Source organism: Lycorma delicatula, chromosome 1 (genome assembly GCF_047948215.1).
Source record: "Lycorma delicatula isolate Av1 chromosome 1, ASM4794821v1, whole genome shotgun sequence".
In the NCBI taxonomy this organism is placed as follows: domain Eukaryota; kingdom Metazoa; phylum Arthropoda; class Insecta; order Hemiptera; family Fulgoridae; genus Lycorma; species Lycorma delicatula.
The window spans coordinates 192,381,374-192,405,024 of NC_134455.1; the positions used below are offsets into that span (position 1 = coordinate 192,381,374).

Below are 23,651 nucleotides of genomic sequence, written 5' to 3' on the forward strand. Positions count from 1 at the left end.
GGCAGCAGCAATTGTCATTTGAATCTCATCTTTAAATTTAGTCTTTATACATAGAATTTATTCATTGCTATTATTCTTGTACAAATTCAAACAAATTAATAGATTTAACTAATTTCAGATTTTAGAGTGTACTTTGGTTCTAGGTATGGAATTTTTTTACTATCTATTAATACTTCATTTTCTTACACTAAAACATCACAAAAGGATTTACTTGTTTTTAATAATTCTGAGAGGTTGTTTACTACGACCTGATTCAAAGATAGCATGCGCATAGGATCTCAGAAGTATCCAATTTTTTTTTTTTTTACTGTCTTATCTCTTTATTTTCTCTGATAATTCTTTGTAAAAAAAATTTTCTTTTTTCTCTGTCATCCTTGTAAAAAATTATGACATTAATTAATTTTGTTTTCACACATTTATTAACATATATTTTTGTTTGCATCAGACCATATAAGATGTTTTCATTTGCTATTTATATGCAATAAATATTGTCATATTTATAAAATCTAAATGTGTCTAATATAAAGAACAAGTTTATCGATAAAGAAACTTACAATAGATAATTTTTTAAGTATAAAGATTAATAAATATTGCAATCGATTTTATTTCAGAATTAAAAATTAAATAATAAATGAAAAATTTTGTACCCTTCTCGTAGGGGGGATGTACTAAAAATAAAAAAAATTACCAGTAACAGTCAAATTACATAAAATAGAGACATACGTTTGTAATTATCAATCTTTAAAGTTATAAATGTAATTTATTCTTAAAATAATTGTTAATTTCTTTTTTGCACACAAATATATTTATGCTCAAAAACGTATATCTTATAATTTCAAGGTGAAATACTTTTGTTTTGTCGTAATATCACTTAGATTTTGAAATAAATATTTCGACATTCTAAATGGTGCTTTGGTGCCTAAATATAACATATTGTCAATGTTACTGTGAATTAGCTGCACTGAGTACGTAGAAATTCTGTGCATTTGTGAAACCGCTTTGGATAAGGAACCTGACAAACTTCTTTTAAATATTCTAGATACATTTACTAATTGTAATCCAGTCAGTACTTGACACGATCAAGCAGTACTAATATCAGACTTAGATTTACCTGATGTAGCCTTAATTTTGAATAAGGATGCTGAAATTAATGGCTTATCCGTTGCATTAGACCAAAATTTCTCCTGCTTTTAGATGTAACTTATTTTTATGTCCAATTACTGTGTAATGTATTTCACAGTGCGATGAAAATGCAATTTGTTTGCAATTACAATGTTCATTATAACTCCAAAGCCTGAAACACGATTAACTGTTGGATGGTATTAGTTGTTATCATATATTTGCACTTTTTGCCACTACCTTTCCTGGAGTATGTAATTATATAACATTTATCTCTAGTCTCAATGTAATATACTTTTTTTTACTTTATCGATTAATCGTTTATCCATATTTTCACTAGAGTTTATTTCGTCATTTGCTATTTCTGACCAAGTTCTTTAATGTTTAATTTCTTATGCCATCTAATTTATCTTTATTTTATGTTACCTTTAAGTTTTGTTTAATTTGTGGAATAGAGTAGCCAACCAAAATTGTAATAATATTTTACATTTTTTTGAGAATAAGTTGCATTTTTGTTTATATCCTGTTCTGTCAAACAAAGCCCTAGACTGCATTTATAGATCATGAAGTTATGTATAATTTTTAATATGATGCAGAGTTGTTAGAATAAGTGGAAAAACTTGTCTGACTGAACATTATTCAGGTTGATATGTCAAAATGGAATCTTAAATTCTGTCTACAATGGCTGATGGTAAATTGGCTTTAGTTTGCTTATTTGAGGAACGAATTTGTATTACATGCATTTAAGTCCAAAATTATTTTAATTTGACTTATTTCAATAAGATTTACAATTTTCTTAATTAGGTTTTTTCAAAAACAAAGGTGTAATAAATTTCATTCATTTCTTTGGAAACATGAAATGACATTAAGGCTGTTTTGAAACTACAAAACTGAAGGCACATAGTTTCCCGTTGTTAGGAATTGCTGTTTTTTCAGTATAATTACGACTGAAATATTTCTTGCAAAAACCAGGAAGAAATTAAGGTTTAGTAACCATTATTAAAAATTCAAAAATGATTATTTTATAATCAATTGTTGGAAGTAAAAATAATCGGGTAGGGCCGTGTCGGGGCGCACGATCGTTGGTTTAACGTCAAACGTTACAAACCTTGAATAAAGTCCTCCGAGCCAAAGACCGACCGACTTATCTGTACAGTTAAATGGGAGAGCCACCAACGTGTTTTTTTTTTAACAAAACTAAAAGTCTCCAATGGAAAATTTTAGTTCCTTCATATGGCCAACTCTACAGATAAATTGGCGGTCTGTATGTCAGCGAGTCGCTTTTAGTGTATTGGATTGAAATAAAAAGGAGACATTGACTGCGTACTAAATTTCATTTTAACATAGAAAGTCACTAAATGGTACATGATATTTATTTCGATTAATATTCGATGACAATTTTGTTCAACATTGGTCTGTGATATGAGAAGTAAGACACGTAAGGTATAATAAATAATAAGCAGCGGTAGTGGTGCTCGCGCCGTCGGCGTCGTTCACTGAGCGCGCCGTGCCAGTCTTACGAAGCTACCGAAACAATCGTCTCGCTCGCTCGCTCGGCACCGGACATTGTGATGCGTGGTCCATAACTTCCCCTTTCCAACGATATGGGCGTAATTTATATTCCCGGCTAGCTTTTACGCGGGCTAAGGCTGATATATTGAATTTTTGTACTTTTTTACATGTTTACTTTAATTTTTTAAACATAAATATTGTCCAAAATACACTTATTATTACTTAAATCGATCTATCTCGACAAACTCTAAATACAAACGCACGTATCACGTCTAAATCGTGAGCTACACTGAATGGAAATAAGCGAGATCACCATTTTTGACCTATCTGTGCTGCGCTCCCTCCCGTCTACCCGTTCACCAGTGACGCAAACTCAAAGTCGTATCGGCAAGCAGACACCATGTAAGTTATAAAATGACACCGAATTTACGTCTCTGAGACTAATAGTTAGGGAGTTATTAATCCAGGACGATATAGATCTTTTCGTTACGTTACAAATTTCTCTTCTGGTACCCGTATGTTTCGGCGTGATTTTAAAGACGTTTCACGTCAAAAAAATCATAATAATCACTGAAATTGTATAAACTGCTTCAACTCTTTATACTAAAAAAACTTTTTATACTGTATAGCTTCATGACAGAAAGAGGTAAATTAATTTGTTGCTTTATAATGTCTGTCCCCGTCTTATAGATGTAATGCTTTAAAAGCTCTGGAGGTACAAGAAGCACCAGCCATAGGTACTTTCTTTGAGAGTAATGGCACTCATTATATAGTCAGGTATTATGATGAACCAAATGGAGACGTCATTTGTAGGATTGAAATCACCTCCATTTTGGTTGGCTTGAAATGCCTCAGTGATAAAAGCAACAAACACTTGAATACCTGGTATGAATGCTTGTTATATTTGGCGATGGGTGTTTCATTTTTAGGAGTAACACACATCATTTTATTTACACCATTATTACTGAGAACATGCAATTTGTTTATATCAGCATGTAATTTGTATTTATGGAATTGAATACTAGATCGTGGATACAATTGTTCTTTGGTGGTTGGGTTTCAGCTAACCACACATCTCAGGAATGGTCGACCTGAGACTGTATAAGACTATATTTCATTTACATTCATACATATCATCCTCATTCATCCTCTGAAGTAATATCTTACGGTGGTTTTGGAGGCTAAACAGAAAAGAGAGATGTAATTTGTATTTGATAATGATTTGTAAAATTTTATCAGTTTCTTTAGAGATCTATTGCATACAAAAAGAAAGAAGATTTATTAAACCACCTGTAAAATATTTTCTCATGATATAGAAAGAAGTATTATAAGACATTCTGATTTGATCTAGATTAATAGTATACATTTAATAGAAACCATAGTTTCTAGAAACAGTATTATTGCATTCTTTGCAAAGTTGAGCACTGAAACAACAATACTCCTTTTTGCAGGCAGTGGGTTTAATATCCATTACAGTATTGGATGATTAAAGTTCAAACAATTTTAAACTTGAATAAAATGCTTCTATTGAAAAATAATAATAGAAAAAGTAGTTAAAAAGTTAAAGATATCTTCTTTTATGATCTGCATCTTGAAAAACATTGAAGTAATAATTCCACCCATCATTAATTAATTCATTCAAAAGGTCATTTAAGTGAAAAATTTAATAATTAAATTTTTCTATGTCAAGAACTACAGACATTTGTGTATCTGAAGCCACCATCAATTGAATTAACACTGTTTGATAATTTTCATATAATTTTTTATTATATTAATAATAACTAAAATATAATAAACCTAATAGATTAAATTATTATTTTATTTATTTATTTTTTAATATAATTTATGTAGAACTTAATTATAAATATTATTTTTACCCAATATTCAAAAAAGTAATAGTGTATAAACAATTTATTTCAATTTTTTTTTCAGGCTCAAAATTTTTTGCTTGTTGTAATTGTTGGTGCAATTGCTGATTTTATAATTGGTGCTTGTTGGGGCCCAAGAAATGATGAAGATAGAGCTCAAGGATTTTATGGAATTAGTTGTATGTTGCAAGTTATATAGTTCAGAATGTAAATGAATTCCTAGTTACTTTATGAAATTGTGTTTAATTAAGAGAAATTTGTATTATTGTAGCTAACCTAAAAATATTCTATTTTATCAGCTGTAACAAAAATTGTTCAGACTGTCTATCAGAAGAAATGAAATTCCTGGTTGTGAAATGGATTCCTAGATGTGGACAGAATTTTTAATTCAATTCACGTCTGACAAATAATTGCATTTGACTTAGTCTTATACTTACTTAAATTTGTGTTTATATTTTTATAAATTAAAAGCAGCAGACTAAGTATGTACCATTACTTTTCATTTATGACAGTTGTCAAGAATATAAATGACTATTCCATACAACCATACTCCACTTAAAAAAAAATGAAGGTAACAAAGTATTGTATGTTTTCATTTAGAGAAAGGATAAAAATATGTTATAGGTATAATACTTTCTGTAACCGGTAATGGAGTGAGATTTCATGTAGCTAAAGAAAGGGTAATTACTACAGTTGTAAACAACAGTGATTTGATTTGTATTAAAAATTACATTAATGCTATTTTAGCATTAATCAAACTGTTTCGTAATGAAATACACAAGTAAAATCTTTATTGATTATTGTTTGTATGGTACAGTTAAATTCACCAAGTTGATTTTAAATCACTTGTATTAATATTCAGTAATGTCTTTTTCAGTCATTCATCATCAAAAATAGATGGTAAAGTATTTTACTTGTGTTTTTTTTTTTTAATGACGTCAGCTTTCCCATCTGAGTGAAATAATGCATATAACACACTGTTGTTTTCAATAAAGTGTGAAACATTAATTAATTACTTTAGATCAGCAGGTCTCAAACTGTGATATGTGTACTAGGGGTGGTACCCAAACTTCTCAAAGTGGTACGCAAATACAAAAAGAAATCATTATAATACAAAAATTTTATATTATAATACAAAATTATTAATACAATAAATATTTATTATTAATACATTGGATCAGCAGTTCTGAAACATTTTTTTTGTTGATATAGTACAAAAGGATTTCGTAATGAATTTCCTTTTCTCTAAATTTGAAGAACTTATTTGTGCATTGCAGCAATAAGAACATCAGTTATTCAGCTTGCAAGAATGTACCTGCAAGATCGACAAGTTCTTACATGCCACAGGACACATGTAGTGACTTTGTCCCATGAACGCACCACTTTGCACATCTATGATCAAGTTTCTTAATGGCCACTATAAAAGGATTACTGTACTTTCCTCCAACAGTTTAATAAGCTGGTAGTGGTTATCCTATGGACAGAGAGATACAGTTGCTTCTGGTGTTTTAGATACTCTGTGACAATCTGATTTTAAAATATTGTTATTGTGTAATTTTTTCACTTGATGAAACTGAAGTGGTAGTTTAGGAATCTTGAAACGGACTTTTTTTTATACATATACTTTGCTTGAATTATTTGATTTAGTTTAGTCGACATAAAATATAAATCAATACGGGTAAGTGACGAAATAGAACAACAGACGAAATATCATCAGTTACAAACCGTGAACACCATTGAGCTGTATTTCAGAATCAGAATTTACAATGAGCTAAGATCTTTTTCCTACTAACATATGAAAATTTCTAAAAAAAATATTATTCTATCTACATTAGTATTGGCTTTATTGTCAAGGATGTAAAAAATAAGGTATGACCTGTGTATAATCTACTTTGAAATAATTTCAAACCAAAGCATGAAACAGTTATTATAGTAGGAAAGCTGTTAAACATTTACGGGTAGCTGTTTGAGGCACCGTGAAAATTTGTGTTACACTTTTTTTGTAATGTGTGAATACAAAATCGAAGACCTGCCTGAAGGGTGGTGGGGTGTGGCCAACCCTTGAATTTTTAAATTTACAAAATTTTATTTGCAAAAAAATCCTTGAGGCATTTTGAAGTTTTAATTCCTTCAAATTTAGTGTTTAATGAAATAAAAAATAAAATAGCCAAATATTTAGTCGGATTTAAAATTTTGCCAGGCTGTTTCAAAATTGTATTTTATAAATATCGAAAAAAATATATTTGAGGCATGCTGAGGTTTAGAGAGAATAATGTTTATACCCATAAGAAAATATTTGAAAAGTGTGAGATTATACGGATTAGAAAACTAAATCGCTGATACCGATGTTCTTTGGTGGTTGGGTTTCAATTAACCACACATCTCAGAAACTGTCGGCCTGACACTGTACAAGAATTTTCACTTACACTCATACATATCATCCTCATTCATCCTCTGCAGTAATACCTGGCGGTGATTCCCGGAGGCTAAACAGGAAAAAAAAAGGTGTGAGAGAGAGTATATGGGCGGCCGGCTGAGTTGAAGCGTGCTGTGGTGCGATTGGCTGTGACAAGACCACATGGCTTATAGCAACGTGCATTTAGAAAATATTTGGAGTAGTTAAAAGATTTTCATTTGAATTTTTTTTATTAGAATTTTCATATATTTAACATTAATTGAAAAAGATATGATGTATATCTACTGAGATGCGATATAACTCAACAAATAAGATATTTTTTTATTTACTCTCTGTTTACTTTATTTAATTAAATTGTATTTTTATATATTATAATAAAATTATATCAACACGCGGAGCCCGAGTTGCTGTCAAGGTGATCATAATTTTCTTAGATATTGCTACCGAATGTAGCAGGAACATCTTGCATTGTATGCAATAAAAAAAACCGTCGACTATGGTAAAATAAAAGGTATTTGTTACATTGTCGCAATGATGTTTTTTTTTTCTAAAAATGTTACAATCGCTGATTTCTCTGTCTGGTACATTCTTCCTTCTAAACGGCATATTGACATCGGTATAGGTGTTATAGGATAACATAAATTTTTTTCAAAGTCAATCGGGTAGTCCATAAATAAACTCGGCATTCTACCAAACAAATCACGTTGCATTTTTATTTTTTGAACCTTGTCACCACTTTCAACAGGTCTTTGACCAGATCAATAGAAAATTCTTAATTTTAATTTTAAAATAGATTTTTCAAATCCATCAGCAGATTCGTTACATTCTGAAATAAAGTTGTCACTTAATTTAGCACCTATTTCTTCAATATTTATCAAAAAAATCTTCTACTGCATTTGAAGCTTTCAATTCGAAATATTGAAAAGTCGTTGTTGGTCGATGCTAGTATCGAATGGATTCATAAATTTGGAGAATGCATTGACAAATGATTGAATCTGTTTAGTATCTCTTTTTATATTATATTTTTCCAAATCAGCTGTAATATCTTGCCATTTTCGTAAACCAGAAGCCTCGTAGGTATATGATATAATAATTGATCCAATTTCGTGGTTCTAACCCCTGTGCTACCGAGCAGAAAAATTGGAGTTGGTAAAATGTATTACACCGGTTAATCTTTTTCCAACATCTGCGTTGATTGTCTGTCTCAGAGTGAGATCAATTGGCTGTCTATAAAATGACTTATCGGTTCTTTGGATTCTAAAATATTATTTTTCGATGGCTTCTTTTAATTGTGGATGAGTTTGTTCTAATTTAATTAAATTATCGTGATATTTAACTAACCAACGCGCATAATTTGGCTGATTAAACACAAGAAGAAGATGCTATTTTTGGTCAAATAAATTTAAATACAGAAAAATCCCCTGTCCGTATACTGCGGCTTTTAATATTTGATAATAATTGAGGAGATATATGTATGTCATATAAAACTGAAGAGTTTTATCATAAGTTCTATTCAAACAGGTTTCTTTATTTGTCAGATATGAAGATACGAGGTCTGAAGCATCACTATCTTCTAATAAAGCATTATAAAATAATTTCTGATTATTAAATTCCATCAGTTCTACACGTAAATTTTCTGGAATCTATATTTTTTATCTTTCCAAGAAAAATTGAAACTGCAGAATTTCTAATCCAACTGCCATCAGAGGGTGTAATCGTTATTACACCTACTGCCATATAATAATGGCTTCTCACTTGATTGAATTTGCATCGCAACTTTAACGACAGCTAAATCGTACGATACTTCAATATGAGGCTGCTTCACCTTGCGATTTTCTGACTTTCTTTCAGGGTTTAGAGAAAAACATTCTTAGAAGTAGGTGTGAGATAACACCTAAATTGATAGGTGTGAGATAACAAATTTTTTGTTTAGAAGTGTTGAAGTCTTCTATAAATTTGCTGTTACTCAACCCGCACTGGAGTATTTGAAATTTTTAATGCATGTGACAACATCCAAAATATATAAAATTTTTTTATTAATTGCAATGATTGTGGAATTATAGGACGTTGATCATCTGTAGGTGGTAATAAAGTTTCAGCCATTCGTAGTTTTTTACATTATGAATCCAACTCGGGAGTAATAGCATCAAACGTTCGTTGTCTTTTTCGTATTTGTTTATTACTATCATTTTTTGAAGTTTCATTTTTATCTTTATCATTATCTGATATATTTTTTAAATTTCATCTGAGACATCGTCTTCTATATAGTCTACCAGAGGCACACTTAGGTAACATTGTACCAATGTACTGTTGGTACATTGCACCAACAGTGTCGTGTAATGTGTTTTACCTGATGCTATGCCAACAAATCGATCAAAGTTACCAAATGCTACTCCAGAATATTAGCCATTTGCTCTGACAATCCCTTCAGGACGTAATATTGGTCGACTGGAAGATAAAAAAGTAGCCTCCGTTTACAATTCTTCAATCACATGGCAGCTGCGCAGTTATCATACTACCTATTTATGATCTCAACAACGTTTCGAGAACTCTTTATACTTTTTAGTGCCATAGCAAGTGTAATATTATTTACTTGTTTAAATTTTTCGACCTGAAACATTAAAAATTAAACCTTCAGCTAATGAAGAACTTTTTCTTTCACATTCACTGTTTTTTTTTGTCTTTTTTTGGAGCGATAACCATGCAATACTGCCGAATACATTTTTTTATTATTTGTGGTGTCGTACATTCACCCTTCAGTAAATCAGATGTTTTCAAATTTTATGGTAATGTGTTTTTTCCATACCTAAAATTGTTCGTCGTAGAATGAGAGCAGAATTTTGCTCTTCCTCTTCTATTAGTGTAAATAAATCATCATTAACATAATAACCTGTCGGCCCAACAGTTTTTTAATTATGCATTAATTAATTTGTAGCTCGTCTTTATATTTTTAAAAAAATTTGTTTCAAAATGTGTTTTACTGAGAGTATATTGTCGTATTTTTACCCTTTTTGTAGCAATGTTTGTAATTATACGCAATTAACTGTTGCATAATGAACTGAAAAAGTAAGATGTTTTATTTTGAAGAATACTTTCATTAATAAGACAGCAAATTTCTTCAAAAGCTTCTTGATGTAATTTTAAATTTTGTTATAATTCGTTTCTGGGTTTTCTTGATACTCTTGCAATTTACTGAAATAATCTTTTCGGCAGATTCGATTATTTATACAGTCTGAACTTTGAACTTTTTTATATACTTCAGTATCATTGATAAATTCTATGTACGTTATTAAAGATTTTTCAAAACTTTCTTATCGAGAGCATTAAGAGGTTGACATTGTCCTTTGTATTTTTTGGAGCTTTCGCCACAGAAATTACAAACATCTTGATTCCCCGGCTCTTTTGAAGTCCCTAATACATTTTCTTCTAAATGTGTGCTCGATGTCTCGAGATATTGATGCTTCACACACACTTTGTTAACCGGAAGCACGTTTGCTGGATGATAAAATATCTGTAATACAAAATTTATATTACAGAAAAAAAAATTCAACTTTAAGTTAGTAACTAACTGAACCCTTATGCTAATAATTAATAATATTAAAATTCGAAAAATTTAAATAAAATATTAGTTATACTAAGAATTGTTAACTAATTTTTAATGAAATACGAAACATGAATTTTTAGTAAACTTTGTATTTTCCAAAATTATGTAGTGTTAAAAGTATTTTAGTTGTAAAATTTTTCATTCCATTCATTGAGGCAACTGTAGAAATTTAAGCAGATAATAAATTCGTAGACGAGCAGATGTTAGTTATTGTATTGAGTTACGTAGGTAAAATATATACCTAATAACAATAGTATATATAAATATACCCTATAGTCTGTATAATGAGTGTTTTAGTCTATCGGAAAGACACGATTTATCTTAGTTAAGGACTATGAATATCTTAGCTATTTGTGATTATATTATTTTATATTATGTAATAAAAAGCAAAATTGTACTATACCTAATGAAGAAGATACATTGGATTTTCCTGAAGCGTTGTCGTCATAATGTTTCTTCATTAAAGCGAGGTAATTTTTATAGCAATATACACATATTGCTATAACCCTCTTTTAGGTTAACATTGGATGGTAAAATAATTTCTTTATATTTTAACCCATGTTTTTGCCGAATTTCCAACACTTCAGAATTTTATGTAGAGTTTTGCCACTAAAGGAATTATTTTTCCATCGATTTTTGTGCAAATCATACAACACAAAATTTTTCACTTTTATGAGTAATATACAGAATGTCCCATATAAAACGCAACCCAACCTTATATTGGTAGGTATTGAAATAATAAAAAGCCATGTATAAATGTAAATGTAATTTTTATTATTACCATCCATTACCTTATATTTAGAGTAAATATTGGAAGTGGCAGCCATCTTCTTAAATACATGCTTCAATTCTTTTTACAGCGTTTCTTGCAACTTTTTTTAAGTTTATGGCTGGACATTTAATACAGCTTGTTCAATATTGACTTTCATATGTTCAAGTGTTCGTGGTTTGTTGCTGTAGGCTTTTTCTTTGAGGTAACCCCGTAGAAAAAAATCCGCTGCCGTCAAATCTGGAGATCTTGGTGGCCACAAGCCTCGACCGATAACACGATTACCAAAGAATTCCTCAACGAAATCAGAAGTTAAACCTGCGTAGTGTGACGTCGCACCGTCATGTTGTAGCCAGCAGTGTCTGCCTTCCTCTTCCAAGAGTGCAATGAACTGAAATAAAATATCCTGATATCGTTCTGCATTAATGGTGTACTCTAAAAAAATAGGATCGATTATTTTCTTCCGCTATATCGCGCACCACACGTCCAACTTCTGCGGGTGTAGTTGTTTTTTGTGATAAACGTGGGGATTTTCAGCACTCCAAATTCTACTGTTTTGGCTGTTTACGTAGCCATCCAAATGAAACCGTGCTTCATCTGTGAAAAATAACGAATCCATAACATTAATTCCCTCGCGCAGAAATCGACGGAACCGTTGACAATATTGTAGCCGTTTTTCTTTGTCGGGCTCAAGAAGTTGATGAACCGTTTGAATGCGATAAGGTCGTAATTGTAATTGTTTGGTCGCCCGATGAACAGTTGATTTAGACAAATTAATTTCAGCAGACAAACGTCTGATCGATTTATTTGGCGAGGCGAGTAATCGGTCTTTGATTTCAGTGACTGTATCTGTATTCAACACTGACGCAGATCTTTTGTGTTCCTTGTTATTAACAGAACCAGTCTCTCTAAATTTTGCAACTAACCTTAATACTGATGTTTTGTTAGGAGCTGGTTTATCTGGGTACTTTTGGCGAAACAAATCTTGCACTGCAACCACTGATTTCGTACTGAAGTACGACTCAACAATGAAAACACGTTCATCTAGCGAAAACACCATCTTGTCTCTAGCAATACACTGAACGTTATGATTGCATTGTTGTTATTATCGGTAGTGTTCTACTGCGTTGTCGCGATGTTCAGATGTTGGACGAGTCCATTTCAGTAACGAGTAGGGAAGTAAGCTTGACTTTTGAAATTTCATGGATAAGTGATTGATGGGTTGCGTTTTATATGGGACACTCTGTATATATATATATATATATATATATATATATATATATATATATATATATAAAAACAAATTAGCACTTTTATAACTGCACATATTTCACTACGAATGAGAATCTTTTAACTACTCCAACATTTTTTCCAACTACTACACCCTGCTATAAGTCACGTGGTCTGGGTGAGTAGAGCCAATCGCATCGCAGCACGCTTCAACTCAGTCGGCCGCCGATTCACGCTTTCTCTCACCCTTCAACATACCCATAGCGTTACTTACTCGCGCTCACGTATAACATTCTTGATCACCTGGCAGGTAAAAAGTCCCACCAAAATGGCCTGTCCTTTAAAAATATTTTTTTATGGTTTAATCATTATTCTGCCTAAACCTCAGCATGCCCCAAATGTATTTTTTCGGTATTTATGAAATACAATTTTAAAACGGCCTGGCAAAATTTTTAACTATTTTATTTTTTATTTCATAAAACACTAAATTTGAAGGTATTAAAATTTCAAAATACCTCATGGATTTTTTGCAAATAAAATTTTGCAAAGTTAAAAATTCAAGGATTGGCTATGCCCCGCAACCCTTCAAGCAGGTTTTCGACTTTGTATTCACACATTACAAAAGAAGTGTTACACAAGTTCTCATGGTACCTCTAAAACCTACCCTAAAATGTTTAACAGCTTTCAGACTATTATTGAAACGGTATCTTAGTACTAAACATTCAACATTAGAAAACAAACCAAAGTATTATTTTGTTCAAAAATTGTCAGAGATAAAATCCACAAAGAAACTTAGGTTGCCTTTTACAGGCAGTATTCAAAAAACAGTTGAGACATCTTTCTTAGTGAGCTTAAAAATAGCAAAGTGTGGAGAAGCTATAAAATTGCTGAAGAGCTGTTGTTATCTGCTGTGAAAGGTATGGTGACTTGTATGTTGCTTGAGTCATCATACTACTATACTAGTATACTAATAATAGTTAGATGCGATAGCATTGTTAGATGATACTATGCACCATACAATTTAAAGCGTGGCATTAAATATTAGAGAGAACTTAATAGTTAAAGTCAAAAATAGTGATTTTTTTTTCACCATACAACTTGAAGAAAGCAGAGATGTAAGAAAATATGCTTACTTATGGTTAAATCAATATGTATTTCAAACTGTAATTAAAGAGGATTATTTACTTTGTGATGAGCTACCAACACAAACTACTGCCAATGAAATATTCAATAATCTGGATGAGTTCTTTGCAGAAAATGGACTGGACTGGAAGAAGTGTGTTGGCTTCTGTTCTGATTGTGCTCAAGCTACTGCAGGAAAATATAATACAGGAGGTGTTGCCACCAAAGTATAATTGGTTACAGAAAATTTTATTCTCACTCAGTGCAGCATCCATAGAGAAGCTTTAACAATAAAAAATAGATGCCTGAACAATTTAAACATCTTCTGCAGGAGGTTGTCAAGATGATCAGTTTTATTAAATCTCAGGCTCTTAATTGTTATTTATTTTTGTAATTGTGTTCTGAAATGGGCAGTGACCACATTCAGTTACTGCTACACACAAAAGCGAGATGGCTCTCTAAAGGAAGAATGCTAAGCTGGTTATTTAAACTACTTTCGAAGGTGCAAGTGTTCCTTATGGATAACAATTTTGAATTTTTGATTAATTGACAAATGAGTTGTGGATCACACAACTAGCCTAATTATTAGAACTATCAGCCTAATATGGAACTATCAGTTCCATTGTATTTCTGTTTGCAGGCATATATACCATTCTCAGGGGGAACCTTTTTAAAATTATTTTCAAAGGTGTGAAACCCACGCTCTCTGCTACATCTTTTTTTTTTTTTTGGTGAGGAGGGGGAATACAAGTCGAGGAATCAGACATATGGTTCATTCTCCTTTAGTTGAGGCTTCCCAGGACGCCTGCCATTCTTCCAATCTGCCATTGCTGATGCAATCGCCAGTCTACACTGGAATGACTGTAAAAGCCCTCAGCTCCTCTTAATTTCTCAAACTGACCTCTAGGCCGGGGCTGCATACAACTGTACAGATGTTGCTACTGATAAAATAAGCTTCCTTACATCAGGTCTGAGTCCAGACTTTGTCGGCATCAGTTTCCTTATAGCAATCATGGTCCTTTCAGCTTTTGCAACATTCTCCCTAGCATGGGTAGTAAATTTCCTGGATCTCTTCAAGTATACCCCTTAGTGCTTAACTACCCTGTCCTCCTTTATTTTTTAATAAAAAAAATATCGAGATGTTGTCTACTACAACATCTTGATTCCCTCGAGGGGAGAAGACCCCCCCTCGTAGCATCTCAGGTTGCTACACCACCCCCTCCATTCCTAGCCAGTAGTGGCTTTAACGGAGGACATCTTCTCGCCCTCAAACTGATCACATTCCACAGAGTTCAGTTCAGGCCTCGTTGAGATGCCACCGATGCAGATGTCCCGATGGACATCTACATCGGTAAGTTCACCCCGATAGTAGATTTTGGTTTTATGCCTTCCGAAGAAGACATAAAGCTACATAAGCTACCACATCGCCCTCAGGAACTAAGCTAGAAACCTAACCGCGGAAGATCGAAGACCCTGCGCCTAGTTCTAACAGTTTAAACAGCCAATTTCATGAATGTCTAATTCAAGGCAATATAACAACAACTTCCCACTCGTCTACTACAACAGCCATATTCCTCAATTTCCGCGCCAACCATCGGCAACACCGACGTCTTATTGGGAGCCAGCTCCATTCCCCTTTCTCTGAGCCAGCCACTGATTCTTCTTATGGCTTAGTTGGCCAATTCTTTAACTCAATCCTCTGTATTTGCATCCACCAACAGGGTCAAATCGTCAGCGTACGTGACCATTTTGGAGCCCCCCAGTAACTCCTTGCGCAAAAGGCTGTCATACACGTACATACGTATTCCAAAGTATTGGCCCGAGGACCGAACCCTGTGGGACGGTACCAAACGTATTAAAGTCTTTCCGTCCATCCTCTCTATCCACCAGTAGAGTTCGTTTGTGCAGATACCTCTTGATGACTGCCTTTTGATGATCTGCTCACACGTTTTGCTCGCAGCGCATCCAACACCACACATAAATGCTATTAAATGCATTCTGTATGTCCAGAAAAACTTAACATTTGTCTCTTCCTCCTTGTTCCAGCGGCCTTGTTTGCATCACGTAGTTAATAGCATCAACAGTAGTCTGCCCCTGGATGTAGCCTTTCTGATTGTCTGAGAAACCACCGGAGAGTTCTATCTCCTCCAGTATCCGTCTAGCAATCATCCGTTGGTACAGTTTTCCTATTGAATTAATATAACATATAGGTCTGTAATTCTTATTGTCTGCATCCGGTTTCCGGGTTTAAGGACCAGGACTATCCTTGCAACTTTCCAGTTGTAGGGGAAGTCTCCCCTTCCAAGGGCCACGTTCAGCACCTCCAACAGGGCCCAGGGATGGCACTCTGTCAATCTTCTTATTACCAACCCTGGCACCCCATCCGGACCTGAGCTTTTCTTTTTATTGATCTTTTTCGTCGTCAATTGTAACTCCTTTAGAGAGAACCTGTGAATCTCATCACTGAGAATCTCAGTCCACTGCTTTTCCACAAGACAGAAAAGGGATAATATTGCCCTCTTTGTCTGCTTCCTAAGTGCTCCTTAGTTGCACCTGGAAGCCTCTTCCCCAGGGATCAGAGTCCAAGTCAGAAATTAATTTACACCAAGCATCTGATTTTACTTTTTTAATCGCAGCGCTTAGTTTCTTCCTAGCGGTTTTATACTCCGCCTCAGCCTAGTCAACATCATCCGATCGTCTATCCCTCATCATCTGTAGTACTCTTGTAGCCCTGTATGTTGCTCTCCTCAGTCCAGCAATTTCATCGGACCACCAGTAGACTTGATTACTGTTAGATCTTATTATATTCGAATACTTCTGGCATTCTTCCTGCAAGAGCTTAGTCAGTGTTGCAGGTTCATGCAACCTTTTCAGTTCTGTGCCCTTAGTAATGACTTGGAGGATTCGTTGAGTTTGTCTGTCACTGGGTTTCCATCTTGCATGAGCCACCACATTTCTAGGTTCATGATGTTCTATCTGGAACAGAATAGCCTTGTCATTGGTCAGTGGTCTTCCTTAAGACCCTACAGTCCTCTACCTAGTTGTGTATTCTCGCTGAGACCACGACTACATCTAGGACAGCTCCGTACGTCCCCCTTGTAAAGGTGGGTACTTCTGGCTCGTCAATGATCACAAGGCCCGTGGTAGCTAACATCGTTGCGAACTGAAAGCCCCTTCTTGTGTCCCGGAGTCCACCTAGTTCTAGGCTTTCGGAATGAAAATCTCCAGCTGTGATATCCGGTTTTTTCTGTCTCCTGACACATAACTTCAAGTCGTCAAGGAATTTACTGAAAACTGATGTTCCCAGTTCGGGGAGACGTATCCTCCCACCACAACAGAGCGAGTGAGTTCAACCACGACGAAGTTATCACAAGCGGTGACTCGTTCCACAGCCAAACGCCCCGAGACATTTATAATCGCCACATCTGAGTCCTTATCTGTCCATCACGGGTCAGTGGACACTCGAGCCTGATTCGGCTCCGTGATAATGAGGAAATCTCCGTCGCACTCGTTAGCCGTCTATCGCACAAGGTCTTGCGCAGCCCGTCTCTAGTTTACATTCAGTAGGATGATCTTCATGTTTGAAAAACACACTGGCCCCCATCGATTGCCCGACAGTTCCACAAGCCAAACACTTCTGGGAAGCCTTACATTCTGCCTTCCTATGCCCGGACCCACCATAGTTGTAACAGCAGTTCGTGTGGTCCGGGCCTGTACGTCTCGACGACGTATGGCTAGGCTCCCAGCACCTTAAGCAATTGGAGTTCGATTTGATAACTTCAATTCTACAGGAATGCCACCGGACTACTACTCGGCCGGAGCCGAGAGCTGACTGGCATCCTTATCTAGTAGGATAACTGTCGCGTTCTGGCAACTTCCGTATGCAGGACGTAGAGACGTTATTTTCATTCCTATGTCTCTCTTCAACGTTTTTCTGATGGCCTTGCGACCTCCTCTTTTGTAGCATCAATGTCTAGATTTTTAACATGCAAGATTACCCTCTTGGATCCAGGAGCCTAGTCTATAGCAATAACATCCGTGGCTGTGGCTAATTTGTCTTAAGTTTTCGGAGGCCTCCTTTCCCGAAAGCTTAACCTCGAGTTCACCGCCTCTACCCTTTTTTACGGACACAATGTCCGTAAAAATTCGATACCACTAGTTTCTTTCACTTTTTTCAGAAGGTCAGCATGTGATACCCCCTCCTTCCAGACAACCACCGTGTTCGTAGGGGGGGGGGGTGGCCGGTTTATCACTCATCTTCTCCTGATAGGAACATGGCTACCTCCGATCCTTTTTGTTTTGCCCAGAATTCAAGGACTTTCCTTGTGAGCGTTCCTATCCTACCGCTGGTTGTTGCCACGACTATGGGTGCGGCGCCCGCCATTACTACAATTTCTACTTTCTTTCGTTCTTCCAGCATTTGATCAACCTTCTCCTTACTATCATCTGAGGTAAGGAGAACGGAGATATCTCCTCTATTTCTCAGCACCTCATCTTCGCCCAATATTTCAGTGGTCATGACCTCTCTGATTACTGTGCCCGGCGGGAGCGTACCCGCGTTGAGGCATTTTCTCGCCTCGACAGTGGTCTTACAGAAAATTCATAAATGGTTCGTTTTTACCACCTTGTATATCTAAGACAAATACTTTGGCCCTTATCTTATCTTCCCGATGAAGCCCTTTTTCTTGATGGTTTTTCAAAAATTATATTCTGCCACCTTTTTTCTGCTACACCTACCCCAACTCAAAAATCTACTTGGCAATGGGAACGTTTAATTACATTAATTGACAACTCCCAAAAAATAATTAATTTTGATAAAAAGAGAATTAAAATCCGCCCACCCCTGCGCTCAGTAGGTGCGAAAAACCATTTGGGGCAGTACTTTTTAAAATTTTAGTCCAACAAAAATAACAATATAATTACATGATATTACTTCTTAAACCATTTGAAATAATCATAATCTGTGGATTAAACGTGTGAAAATTATTTCTTAAATTACAAACACAAAATTTCATCTTAAAGTGTTTTCTAATTTTTTTTTAAACGAGATATGTAGCTTGGACACGTCATTGGGCAGATTTTAATTCTCTTTTTATCAAAATTCATTATTTTTTTTGGGGTTGTCAATTAATGTAATTAAATGTTTCCATTGCCAAGAAGATTTTTGAGTTGGGGTAGGTGTAGTGTAGTGGGTGGGTTTCACCCCTTTGAAAATAATTTAAAAAGTTTCTCCCTCGAGAATGGTAAACATGCCTGCAAAGAGAAATATGATGGTACTGATTGCTGTTGAATGATAAATATAGTAACTTTTCAAATTATTACCTGGTATATGTTTTTTTTTAATCTTGTATGTTTTGTAAAATTTTGGAATTTGTTTATCCAGGTCTGTACACAGAATCTAACACCCAGCAGAACTGATTTCCTCTATTTATAGAGATGTATCATATTACTTTTGAGTACCTGAAATTAAATATATATATATATATATATATTTATCACTGTTAATGTTAATTTCCTTATATCAGTTAGATAAAAGTAAAAACCTTAAAAATCATACAAAATCTTCTAAGTAATAGTAAGCTTATGGGTTATGAAATTATGATTTAAATACATATTGAATGTTTTGTGTTTTATGTTTGAGAATATTTATTTTCTATTTTGCAGTGGATGTATTTAAAAATAACTGGTATTCAGACTACAGACTCACTGAAAATGAACAACAAAATTTTTTCACAGTATTTGCCATATTTTTCCCTTCAGTCACAGGTATACAAGCTGGAGCCAATATTTCTGGTGATCTGAAGGTTAGTCAAACTTGATGGTATATGCATTGATTTTGTGTTATAAGATAGAAGTTACTAAATTTAATAATCTTTGGAGTTATGATTTAAATTTTATGAAATAAAAGAAAAGAATATTAAGTAATAAGAATAATTTACAACATTGTTATTTAACAATTTAACTTAATTTAATATTGCATTTTTCTTTAACAATTTTCCAGTTATAGCATTGCAGTTTAAAACATTTTTAACAGGATAGAACTGGAGAAAAATGGATTATAAATCTGGACTAACTCATCTTTTTTATGGAGAACATGTATTTTTGAAACAGTTGAACTTAAATTATTAATTTACTTTTTATAACAATTTTAATTTTTTTATGGAATGATCACAATAAAAAAATATGGTGAATGTTTAAATAAATAAATCATTATTTTAGGATAAGACACATTAATATTAATCCTTCTTATTTACCTCATTTCAAACAAATTTTTACTCTAAATATTTACCTTTTGTCATTATTTTGACTTTGGTGAAGAGCCTGAAGATGCCTGGTGCCAGATCTGGTAAGTATGGTTTCACTGTAATATTTTTATTTCACAAAAATTTCAGTACCAGAAGCAATGTGTGTAGCTATGCTGCCATTATTGAGGATAAAATCGCTTGCTCTATTCTCCAAATTGTTTCATGTATATCATTTCTTAAATGCTTTAAATACCTTTTTTAATATTCAAAGTTTATGTAATAGTTAATCCTTGTTTGATCAAATCATTTAAGGTTGAAAGAACATTCTGATCTTTTCATCTTCAATCGATTCACAACCATTATGAAATCACTCATACTGCTTACAAACCATCTTCATGAATACTGCAGTAGCACTATTAATTAATTTGTACATTTTGTTTCTTTAGCACTTTTTGGAATGAAACAAAATTTCCTATATTTTTTGGGATCAATGTTTTATGAATAAAACATACTTTCCCTCAGTTATAGCTCACAATTGACGTATGATTGGCTGCACCGAACAGGTTTCAATAGTGTATGACACCTGTTCGGTGTCATACACTATTACTAAGGTTGGGTGCATTGCTTCCCTTACTGAAATTGCCTGTCTTACTGTGAGATGGCATTCAGGAGGAACATTCACTAATTTTAAATTTTTAATTTTTTTACTGTACTTTGTATTTCATGGTGACTTGATTTTCAATTATGTTATTTTTTCAGGATCCAGCTAGTGCAATTCCTAAAGGAACTTTTTTGTCACTAGTTATATCAATGTTCTCTTATATACTATTTGTATTATTTGCTGGAGCAGCTGAGCTGCGTGATGCTAGTGGTAATGTTTCTGAACTGACTAACTCCAGTATACCTTATTATGACTGCTTCAACCGTACTTGTATATTTGGATTGCATAACAGTTACTCGGTAATATATCAGTATATTTATATATATATATATTAATGCACATATTTTTTCTTCTTCAAGATTACATGTCTGTGATCATATAAAAAGTTATCTATTACAGGCAGTATACTCTGTTAACAGATGTCAAAATATTTTATATATGTGTTCATAAATTTATATCGGGTTATTAAATTACTAAATTTGAAAATTTTTTATAATTTTTCTTTTTTAATGTATTTTTTTTATTTTTTATATTATCTTTTTTATTTTTTATTTTTTAAATTCAGCTTATAGAAAATATATATATATCTAAGAGATGTGTATTGATGGAATGTTCAAACAATAATATATCTTAAAATTTTTTATAATACAGTGTGTTTTTTAAAGGTTATAACAAAACAATGCACTTAACTGTTCATTTTTAGATTCTGTATATCAAAGTGTACAAAAAATGTTCTATGAAAAAATTATGATTTCCCCTTTGTTTTCCTTATTTCTGCCATTTTTTGATTTAAAGAAAAATTTTCTATCTAAAGTTCAGATTAAGGAATCAGTTAAATTTTGGTACCAAAATTTAATTTTGGTAATTTAATTTTTTTTATTTATTACAGAAAGTAAAATCTATATTACTTATAATTAATATTTTAATTGATCTAATTATTTTTAAATAAATAAAGAGGTCATTATTTTGCAGTGTTACTAATGTTTCACCAGTTAGTTTATTTACGACAAATTTAATTAGTCATTATTTAGCATTGAAAGAAATGAAAAAAAAATTGAAACATATTCCATATTATTTATTTAATAATGGGAGTGATGAACCATACACACATTGACATGTATTAACTCTGTAGAATATCTAAGAGAGATTCTAAATAATCCAAATCAAATTACTTAAGCTACTCTTTTTTTTATTCACCATTTTCATGGAAGTCCTGAGTTCAAGTAAGAAAGTTCCCGAGTTTTCATTGTAAGTTTAAGATTATGTTCAAAAATTATTATCAGTTAAAAAACTAAAAATGAAAAAAATTAAATAAAAATAAATTAAAATTGCATAAAAATAAACTTGATGCCTGACTTTGAAACTATATATCTCATAAGTTGATAATCACCAGGGCTGGATTTTTGGCTTGTTTTAAAGGTTGATTATATTTTATTTAATTTTGTGCAACATTGGTAATAAAAACAGACTTTTCAGATGTTAATGTGATAAAAGTCTGATTTTAACTGTTTTTTTTTTTTTTTTAAATAAATAGATTTTCAGATCTTTTAGCTTATGCAATTTAAGATAAAAAAAATTCCTTCATGACGTATATGCTTGCATATTTTTTCATATATTAGCAATGTTTCAGCCCTGTTATGAAAGAGGTTCCAGGGTTTAAGAAGTTGTACTTCTTTGGCTTTATATAAGAGTCCTTTGAACCGAACTGCTGTGTGGCTGCAACATTTTTAGATTCATGGCACATTTGTTTACTGGTTTTCTATTAACTCTTACCAAAAAGCCTGGTCTTAAAAATCTTACCTGGTTTTCTATTAACTTAACAAAAGGCTCCAGATGCACTAAAATTCTATTTATCTTTTTCTTTAATTTCTTATTTATTGAAGAATAACAGTTTTTGAATCTTATCTGACTAATGGCGTAAATGGATTTTTTTACATAGTACATAAAACTGATGACTGACTAAATACTGGTGGGAATATACTTTTCTGAAGTACAAGTACATATTTATATACAACGTATAACTTTATATTTTATGCAACATAAAGAAAATTAGCCAGTTATAAATTTGTTGATCTGTATCTGGAAAAAACACTTTTACCAATGTTTATGAAATTTGCAGGATTACAATTAATTTATCTTAACCCTGATTAATAACCCACCGAGTAGGTACCGACCGGGTAGGTGTGAAAATGTCTTTGTAAATCAACTGATCTTGAAGTTGAGAGTTCCAACATTCAAATCATAGTAAAGGCAGTTAGTTACTTTTATACAGATTTGAATATTAGATTGTGGATACTGGTGTTCTTTGATGGTTGGGTTTCAATTAACCACACATCTCAGAAATGGTTGACCTGTGACTGTACAAGTCTACACTTCACTTACACTCATACATATCATCTCTGAAGTAATAACTGACGGCAATTCCTGGAGGCTAAACAAGAAAAAAAACCTTATTAATGTGTAATTAATACTTTAGTCTATCTAATAATTTCTTTTTATTTGGAAATGGGATTTTATGCTGTGAAATTTTACAAAATTTGAAACACCTATGTAGCAAATAGTTATGACTCTTGGGGAAGATATTTTATTTTTATGTCAAAAATGTGGCACTGGCCTTGCTTTAAAAGCGCATTAAATAAATGTATTTAAATGTGAATTATAGATACATTTTATCACCTTAATGAAACAAAAATATATACAGGCACTGTTTTTCTGTGGTTTTAATTTGAGCAGTTTTGTAGAGATCTCTCTTTCTTAAGAACTGATTTTTTTTTTTGTTGTAATAAATTAGTTAAAATCTTGATAAAAAATTTGAAATTGAGGAGATAGATGTTTGTTGTTTTACTCATTAAAATAAAATGAATTATTCTGCTGTTATTTCAATCTATTGAAAGAAAATTAAATTATTATTTTGATCCCACATTTAAATGTACCTTAAAATGTAGATTATGAATTTTGAATAATTTAGAAAAATAAAAAAACAATAAATCATATTTTATTTTCATTTTGTTTTTGTTATTATGGCTTTTCACCAAGTAAAGACTGCATCCATCAATTATTTAAATAATTTAAATTGAATATGTTATTTCCCTCAGCCAGTCATCA

General features: G+C 32.8%; 1 protein-coding gene across 2 annotated transcripts in view; it reads left to right on the forward strand.

The window, feature by feature from the left end:
• NKCC (sodium potassium chloride cotransporter) overlaps positions 1–23,651 on the forward strand; it is a 143,086-nt gene that overhangs the window by 66,638 nt on the left and 52,797 nt on the right. For both annotated transcript variants that reach the window (XM_075369427.1, XM_075369417.1), the window contains 3 exons: positions 4,564–4,678; positions 19,305–19,444; positions 20,645–20,845. In XM_075369427.1, the coding sequence (XP_075225542.1) occupies positions 4,564–4,678; positions 19,305–19,444; positions 20,645–20,845 (456 nt within the window). The remainder of the gene's footprint in view (positions 1–4,563; positions 4,679–19,304; positions 19,445–20,644; positions 20,846–23,651) is intronic.